This window comes from Orycteropus afer, unplaced genomic scaffold (assembly GCF_000298275.1).
Source record: "Orycteropus afer afer isolate SDZICR_OR568_19922 unplaced genomic scaffold, OryAfe1.0 scaffold00243, whole genome shotgun sequence".
Lineage (NCBI taxonomy): Eukaryota > Metazoa > Chordata > Mammalia > Tubulidentata > Orycteropodidae > Orycteropus > Orycteropus afer.
The window spans coordinates 1,542,243-1,550,541 of NW_006921830.1; the positions used below are offsets into that span (position 1 = coordinate 1,542,243).

General features: G+C 44.5%; 1 protein-coding gene across 1 annotated transcript; it reads right to left on the reverse strand.

The window, feature by feature from the left end:
• Positions 1–2,231: 2,231 nt before the first annotated feature.
• LOC103204120 (granzyme H-like) lies at positions 2,232–5,278 on the reverse strand. Its single transcript, XM_007949261.1, has 5 exons — positions 5,224–5,278; positions 3,945–4,092; positions 3,322–3,457; positions 2,859–3,116; positions 2,232–2,423 (listed from the first exon to the last, which is right to left on the reverse strand). The coding sequence occupies exons 1-5, from the start codon at positions 5,276–5,278 to the stop codon at positions 2,232–2,234; spliced, it is 789 nt and encodes a 262-aa protein (XP_007947452.1).
• Positions 5,279–8,299: the final 3,021 nt, after the last annotated feature.

Here is an 8,299-nt window from a genome sequence, read left to right on the forward strand (position 1 = left end):
CAATATATTTAGATTTGAATCCTGTAGTTTTCATGATTCAGCACAAACATTTTCCTTGTTTTACTAAAACTCATTTTAAAACATTTAGTGAATACTATTTTAGAATCTCATTCAAATTAAATAAATGAGGCTTTTAGTTATCTAAATAATGCATACAAATTGTAAAAATATTTAGGAAAATAAATATGTAGAAGGAAAAAAAAAGCCTAAAAGAAAAATATGTTCATAAACAAAAATTCAGTTGCAGTATATACTTCTCTATAACTTGCTTTTAACTTAAACATACCTGGTGAATAGTCTTTCACATAGGAAAAAAAAAATCAGATTTATATACAGGTATCCTCTGCTTTTCGAAAGCTCTCTTTATGCCACCTTGCTATTATGAAAGACCTCTGTTAGTACATGTTTTTCCTAACCACAAGAAATCTGAAGATAATTTTTGCTTTTACAGAAAAAAGGTGAAAAGTGAAACTAGCATTCACTGTTTATTTTGCGGGGAGCCATTAAACAGGCAGTGTGTACCCTGAGCAGAGCATGTTGCTGTTTTGTTTTTTTTTAAGGGTTTATATGTTATTTTTTAAAAATTATTTACTTTAAAAGTCTGGAAATACTCAAAAAATCTTCCCATATAAATTAATAGTAATTGCTTCTTCACTTTATCCCATTTGCATTAAGAAAGATTGCATAGGAATGCTCTACTTTGGGATAGCAGGGGGAACCTCTATTAACTTTAAAGGGTTCCACAGAGTTGAATTGTATATAACTTTTAAAAAGCTAATCTCCAAATTTGAGTCTCTGGGTAATGCAAATGGTTGATATGCTCTGGTGGAAAGGTTGGGAGTTCAGTCCATCCAGAGGCACCTCTGAAGAAAGGTCTAGAGATCTACTTCCAAAAAAATAAGTCATTGAAAACTCTGTGGAGCACAGTTCTAATCTCTCACACATGTGGGATTGCATGAGTTGGAACTGATTTGATGGCAGCTGGTTTGTCTATCGATAGATGATAAGTAGTACTTTCCAGCCCATGAGCTTTGAAAGCCTCTGGCTCACAGGATGCCATAACCCAGGTTGCCTGGGGATGGAGGCCAAATGCAACACACTGCTCTGGAGTCATATCCGACTCATAGCTACCCTTTCTTGGGTTTCTGAGGTGGTATGACTATGGAAGTAGATTGCCCAACCTTCCTTCTGAGGAGTGGTTGGTGGGTTTGAACCATCAGCCTTCTGGTTAGCAGTCAAATGCCTTAGAGACATGCCACCAGAGCTCCTATGAGGCCCAGACAGGCTGAAAGGAGCTGAGGATGCTGGCTGAATGACTGAACACTTGGCAGATGCTGGGCAGGACAGAGAATCTGAGCTGCCTCTGTCCAAGTGGGATGTGGGACCTAGCTCCGCCGGCAGACAGGTATCAAGTGGGTTGGTAGTCTAGGTCTGGCAGGGACAAGCAAGACAGGAGAATCCAGAGGGGATTTTGGGAACTCTGTCAGGAAGGAGTTGATTGAGATGCTAGCTCAAAACAGGGTGGGCTGGAAGGGAAAGAAGCGAATGGCCAGGGACACTAGGATGGAAAACAGAGGCTGGTGTGGCAAAGTCAGCCAGGGAAGAAGGAAGCTGAGTGACTTCAGTGCTGAGCCCAGGGCAGGACAGGGAAATGGAACCTGGGTGAGGCTGAGGAGCATCACGGGAACAGCTCAGCCTCCTAACCTGTAGACTGTCCTGGTTGTGGAAGATGCCTGCCTAGACTGGGGACAGATGCCTGGAAAGACGGTACTGAGTGCCCATGGCTCCTGGATCCCTTGAGTTATCCCCTCTCCCTCCCTGCCCAGCTTTGGCTGTCTGCCAAATTATTGAGGATTGGTGAAGACAGCTGGCTTAAAGGTTAGTTCCTAAAGGGAAGTTACTAAAGACCAGACAGGTTCATTTTTGGGGAAAGATGATTGCACTTTTATAATGGAGTTGAGACTCAGCCTTGGCAGAGGATTCAACAACAAAGAGGTGTGGTTGAGAAATTGATGAGCAGCTATGCAGCATGGGGTTTAGGGAAGAGGAAGTAAAACTCAGAGACCTGATAGCAGAGGGCTGCTTGGAGCTACATTGTCACACATTTTAAGTGGTACAGTGAGTAAATAAAACTTCAGTTATTTTTGCTCTAGAGTTCCATTTATTATGACTCAGGATCCCCATCCCCATCCCCATGGAATTCTTGCCTCAGCCCCAGAAAATATGGTCAGTCACAGAGGAAGCTCACTCTGAGGACAGGAGACTCCAAAGGGGCTTTTTTTAGAACGCTTCATTGTTCTCTTGATCCAGGGCAGGAAGCGTGAGATCTTCATGAAAACTCCAGGAGGTGTCCCGTTTTGGAGTCCATAGGAGAAAATACCGTGGACCATGTTTTTACACACAAGGGGGCCCCCGGAATCCCCCTGTGGACAGATAGGGAAGGGTTGAGCTGGGCCTTGTCCCAGTCCTGTCCTTCCTGCTGTTCTGGCCCTGAACTGGCTGAGAAGGCAGAGATGGGGGTTGTTAGGGAGCTCTGTGTGTGTGAGATTGGAACCTCTCTCCATCCTCGGACTCTAGCCTGGCCTTGACTGTTCTCCCTAGCCTAGCATAGGCCAAGACTTTCTTTCTAATCCTCAGAAATACTCTGTTGATCAAGCTGCTGTGAATGATCCTCTCCCTATCTTGGACATCCAACCCCAGCCCAGCCCACCCAGGGGGAGAAAGACTAGAGGTTGTACTTGTGGGGGTCCCAGGCTGCCCACATTCTCAGGCTGGGGGCATGAAGACATGGCCACTCCCATAACCCAGACCTCCACCAAGCTATCTATCTGGGGTCTAAGTAGATGTGGGAAACTGACCTTAAAACCAGTCTTCTTCTCCTTGTGGTTCCCCACACAGATCTCGGTGTCTCTGTTGTAATTCTTGGGAAAGAGGGACTCACACTTCTGATCCCCCTGCACAGTCAATGCCACCTCATGCAGTGTGGTCGTCAAAGTGCCCATCGAGACCTGGCCCCAGCCGGCTACACTGCATACCTGTCCTGGCCTCACCTGGGCCTTTTTCCCTGGCAGGTGGAGTGGAAGCACAGCTGCTGTCCGTTGGGCCTTTGACTTCAGCTAATGGGGAGAGGCAAGAAAGTCCTGGTCAATAATAGCCTATGGAGGCTGGAGACCTTGACAGACTGCACTGTATTGTACTCTGCCAAAGCACTGGGACTAGTCAAGCAGCCAGCGGGGGAAGGTGGGAAACGCAGGAGTCATGCTGGAAGGAGAAACTCCCTGGATCCAGAAGAGCAGGGAATAGCAGGGAGGTGTGCCTCACCTGTAACAGCATGATGTCATTAAAAAAAGTCTTCTCATTATAGCCTGGGTGGCAGATGGCTCTTTTTACAGGGATTTGCTGCTGGGTCTTTTCCTTCTTCTTGATGTTGTGGGCCCCCAGGGTGACATTTATGGAGCTGCACAGAGAACAGAATGGGCGTGGGGAGTCACAGGCTCTAACCCAGGAGCTGAGAAGTGTAAGTGACAGCTGGGTCAGGGCAGGCCTGTAGCTGAGGGGAAATGGAGGAGAAAATAAGACCTGGGCTTGAGCTTGTCATGTCCTCTGCTTCTCAAAACATTTCAGGTATGTGTTCCTGGGACTCTCTTTTTCCCTCAGGCAACATTATGAAAGTGTTACCTTCGTACATGCTCTCCATCTCCACTGTCTGCTTTATTTGGCTACTGTGGTCTCTCTCTGACCGGTCCCACTTGCCTCAACTTCTCATCTTTTGACCTCAAAGCTTACCTATTATATTTCTCACACTTTCATCACTTGATCCTGCTCTCAGATGGCTCCTCTGATGAGATCTTTTGGGCCTGTGTTACACAGAGCCCAGGAAGCTCCCTTGAGCTGCAGTCTTAGAGTAGGTATCTTGGGACGTATAGTTTGGCTGCTGTCCTCACCTTCCCCAGCAGTGAGCTGCTGTCAGAACAAAGTCCTCTTGAACCAGTACACCGCCACACCTCTTCCAGCGTTCCTGATGCAGAAACTGAAGAAAGGCCATGTAGGGACGTGAGTGAGGCTTGGCTTCATGACCTCCAATGATCACCTCTGAAAGAAAAGGCAGGAAAACAGGGAGACTGAGGGTGACAGTGGTGAGCATGACAGGCTTCCTATGTGGCAACGGGGCATGGAGTCAACAGTGAGCTACAGATGCTGGGGCAGCATTCCTTACTGTCAGAGAGAACTTTCCTCACCTTCAATTTCAGATGAATTTTTTTGGAAAGCTTGCAGTGCTTTTTCTGCTCATGCTAGTCCAGGCACATGGACGGAGGGGACAGGCTCTGGCTGCATGATAGCAGAGCTCCAAAGAATCCTAAACAGGAGGCTCCTAACTCCTTTCTTCCTTCTTTCCTGATGTCTAAACATCCAAGTTGGTACCATTTGCTGATAATTTACCCATGAGCTTTTAGAGATGGATTTTCAAAATTTCTTATGTCCTGTAGGGTCTAGCATACCCTAGGTGCTCAGTAACTTTTTTTTTTCCCTTGCTACATGAATGAGTCATTCAAATGACTCCCATTTAGCCTTTGGATGAGGTTTGGTATAAGTGGTGTTGGTAAGATTCAAGGCCATAGGGATTTGGGGAAAGAGGGCTGCAAAGACAGTGGAATCAGCCAAGGGCTGGGAAGGGAAGGCAAGAGAGGTAAAGAAGCTGAATGAAAGTGGATTGCAAATGAGTCCAGGCGATATAAGATCTTTAAAATCAATTGAACTTCAGAAATCAATTGCAACCCTGAGCTACTTTCCTGGGCAGGAATGAACAACTCAGCCTGGAGAAGGGGGTAGGGGACACTGAGGAATAGCTTAATAGCCACTGCCCTAGCCCCATATGTCTGAGATTTCCTTTCCTGAAATGGAAGGAAGGATTTTAATTACTTCTCTTCATGTCCTCTGCCAAGTGCCTTTCTAAAAACAACCCATTTTCCAGGTGATAAGGAGTAGCAGGAGAGAGGCTAACACATACTAAGGCTTTCAGGGAATGCTCTTCCTTCCTGTCATCCTTACTCAGTGTCTATCGAGCATCTGGTTAGTCTGGTTTGGGGATAGAAGGTGGGGTTCAGAAGGTTCCTGGGTCAGACTGAAGGAAATTCCTGACCAGCACTAAGCAGAAGGAACAGGAGTACAGAGGATTTTGTGAGATGGACTCAGGCTTCTGGAAAGGGGGGAAGGGTAACTCACCTGCTCTAATCCAGAGGGGCGGGAGAAGAGCTAACAGGAACAGGAGTGGCTGCATCTTCCCAGGAAGGTTGCTGACTTAGAGCTGATGGTGTCTTCCTCTTTCTAGACACAAAATATCCGGAAGGTAACACAGAGGAGCAGATTCAGAGACCTCAGACTCCACACATATGCATGTGCTCCTCTGGCTTGGTTATGTGTCATCACACAAAGTGGTTGAAGTTCTCTGGCTTTAGGTTAGGTGTGAAAAGTTTTGTTTCCACATTTGTATGCTTTGCTGCTGCGTTCCAAGCAGAAAGCAAGAATAAAGAACAAGAAGGTGGAGGGTTCTGAGGCTGTGACAACAGCTAGTAGAGTTGCTGGAACCACAGAAGCCCAGACCCCTCAATGATTGAAATAAGAATATTCCACTTCTCTGGCTCTTTTTCCATTTTGATGCAATCATGAGAGTAATTATTTACTGAGCTAGGTCCAGGAATATGAGACACAGTCTACTGGAGTACATAGATGATCTGGGATCCAGTACAATATGGAAAAGGATATGAGAGGGATCTTCCTACTGGGCAGATCTACAGCCTGAGAGGTCTGTAGAGTTGGACACATCTGAATAACCCAAAAGGTAGTCAGTCCCCCTTTTCACCTTACTACTATCACAGAACCATATATTTGGAATATGTATAATCTTCTCTTTGAATATAAATATTCTGTGACAAAGAGACCCTCTTATCCTACCATTTAGAGCAAAATTCTTGGACTCAATATCCATTGAACTGAAGAAGAAAAGTGAAGCAACCCAGAATGAAGCCACAGTCACCCCTCAGTATAGGGATGCAGAGCATAGGCAGTGTTACCAGAACCCCCAGTCAGCAGGCAGAATCAGAAACCACACTGGCACACCAGGTGGACTGGAGCCATTAGGGTGAGTGTGAAGGGGAGGGCAGCCATGCAGAGACTGTAACTAAGCTAAGAGAGAGTGGGTGTAGGGAGGTACCTCATTCACCAGTGCCTCCCATTGGCTTATCCCAGCACAAAACTACCCAAGGAAAGGATCTGTGTGATGCACTGTGTGTCACAGAGCTGAGCAATGTATAATTTAGAAAGAGAAAAATAAAAAATAAAATGAGATACTTTACAACAGAGAAACCTGATAAGCATTACCTCAGCCAGGTGATCAAGGTCAGCATCAACAGTGATAAACCATGTCGATTAAGCTCAATTGGCATAACATACTACACAAAAACATTGTTCTATATCCTACTTTGGGGAGTAGCTCCTGGTGTCTTAAAAGCTTTCAAGAGGCCATCTAGATGTAACAATGGATCTCTCCTCATTCAGAACAAAGAAGAATGAAGAAAACCAAAGACCCATGGGAACAATTAGTCCAAGAGACTAGTAGTCCATGCAATCCTCAGCCTATATGACCATGAAATCAAAAGAAACTAGATGGTGTCCAGCTACCACTGTCAATCACTAGGAGGGGGATTGGTGCAGGAGATCTTGGTCCGAGTGGGAGAACAATGTGCAACAAAACTCAAAATCATAAAAAAAAAAAAAAAAAAGACCAGGTTTGTTGGCCTGATAGAGCCTGGTGAGACCCCTGAGACTATGTCCCCTAGTAACCCTTCAGGTCTGAAACTCAGCTTACTCCTGTGGCTTCCAGACAAACAATAGACAAGCATATAGGGTGAATATTTATATCAGGCAGATACAATCCTTGGAGCAATCAATTGTGGGATAACAGAAGGCAGTGTTTGCACAGGGAGAGAGCTTGGGGGGCAGGAGTGCACGAGAGGGAAGGATCCAGGGAAGAGGTAACTATGGGAAGGAAGTGGGAAGAGAACTGTTACATTTTAGGGAATTGCAGTCAATGTCATGAAACAAAATGTGTATGAACTGCTGTATGGAAAATGAATTTTTTTTGTAAGCTTTCATCCAAATCGCAATAAAAAAAATGTCATAAACCATGTCAATAGTATGTATGCCTGTCATATGATAAAAATGTCACTTTACCTCTGTAATCTTTCTCTCAAAAACCGTAACTCCAGCCAAATGATAATATCAATCCAATAGAAAAGCATTCTACAAAATGCTTGACCTGTACTCTTCAAAATCATCAAGGTCAGCAGAAACAAGGAAAGTCTGAGAAACTGTCACAGCCAAGTGAATCCTAAGGAGAAAAGAAGATGAAATGTAATGTGGTTCCCTGGGAGAAATCCTGGAACAATAAAAAGACCCTAGGTGAAAATGAAGGAAGTCTGAGTGAAGTATGGGGTTTAGTTAATAATTATGTATCAATATTACTCCATCAGTTATAACAAATGTAAGATGCTAATAATATGGGGAAACTGCTTTTTTTATAGAAATGGAAAATCAACTCCCAATTTTATATGGAATGGCAAAAACCAAGCCAAACCCATTGCTGTCAAGTCAATTCCTACTGTCTCATAGGGTTTCCGAGGAATTTAATCTTTATGGAAGTAGACTGCCACATCTTTCTCCCATAGAACAGCTGAGGGGTTCAAACCTCCCATCTTTTAGTTAGAACCTGAGCCTTTAACCACTGGAACCCAGGCCCATTATGGAATGGCAAGAGGCACCAAATAGTTAAAACAATGTTGAGAGAGAATAACAAAGTAGGAGGACTCACACTTCCTAATTTTAAAACGTATTATACAGCTACTTTAATCAAAACAACCTAGTACTGGTATAACAATAAGCACTTAGGCCAATGGAATAGAATTCAGATTCCAGAAATAAACTAACACATCTATAGTCAACTGACTTTTTTTTTTAAGAGCTTGTTTTACATTCAATGTAACGCATACATTTACTTTCATTCCCCATTCGTCACGTCCAACCCTAACCCAGTCTCCTTCCCTCCCTACCCTGCAACCCTCCCCCTGTGCCCCTCATATTTATGCACTCCTGTTTGTCCTGTATTTCCTCAGTTTGAATGTTGGTCCTCTGGTGTCCCATGGTCTATTGCTCTAAGGGATGTATTACCATAGAGTATGTGGGTGCATCATCTTTGGTTGAGTGGTCTATGTGTACATCTTTTTAACTATTGGGCTGAGAGCCC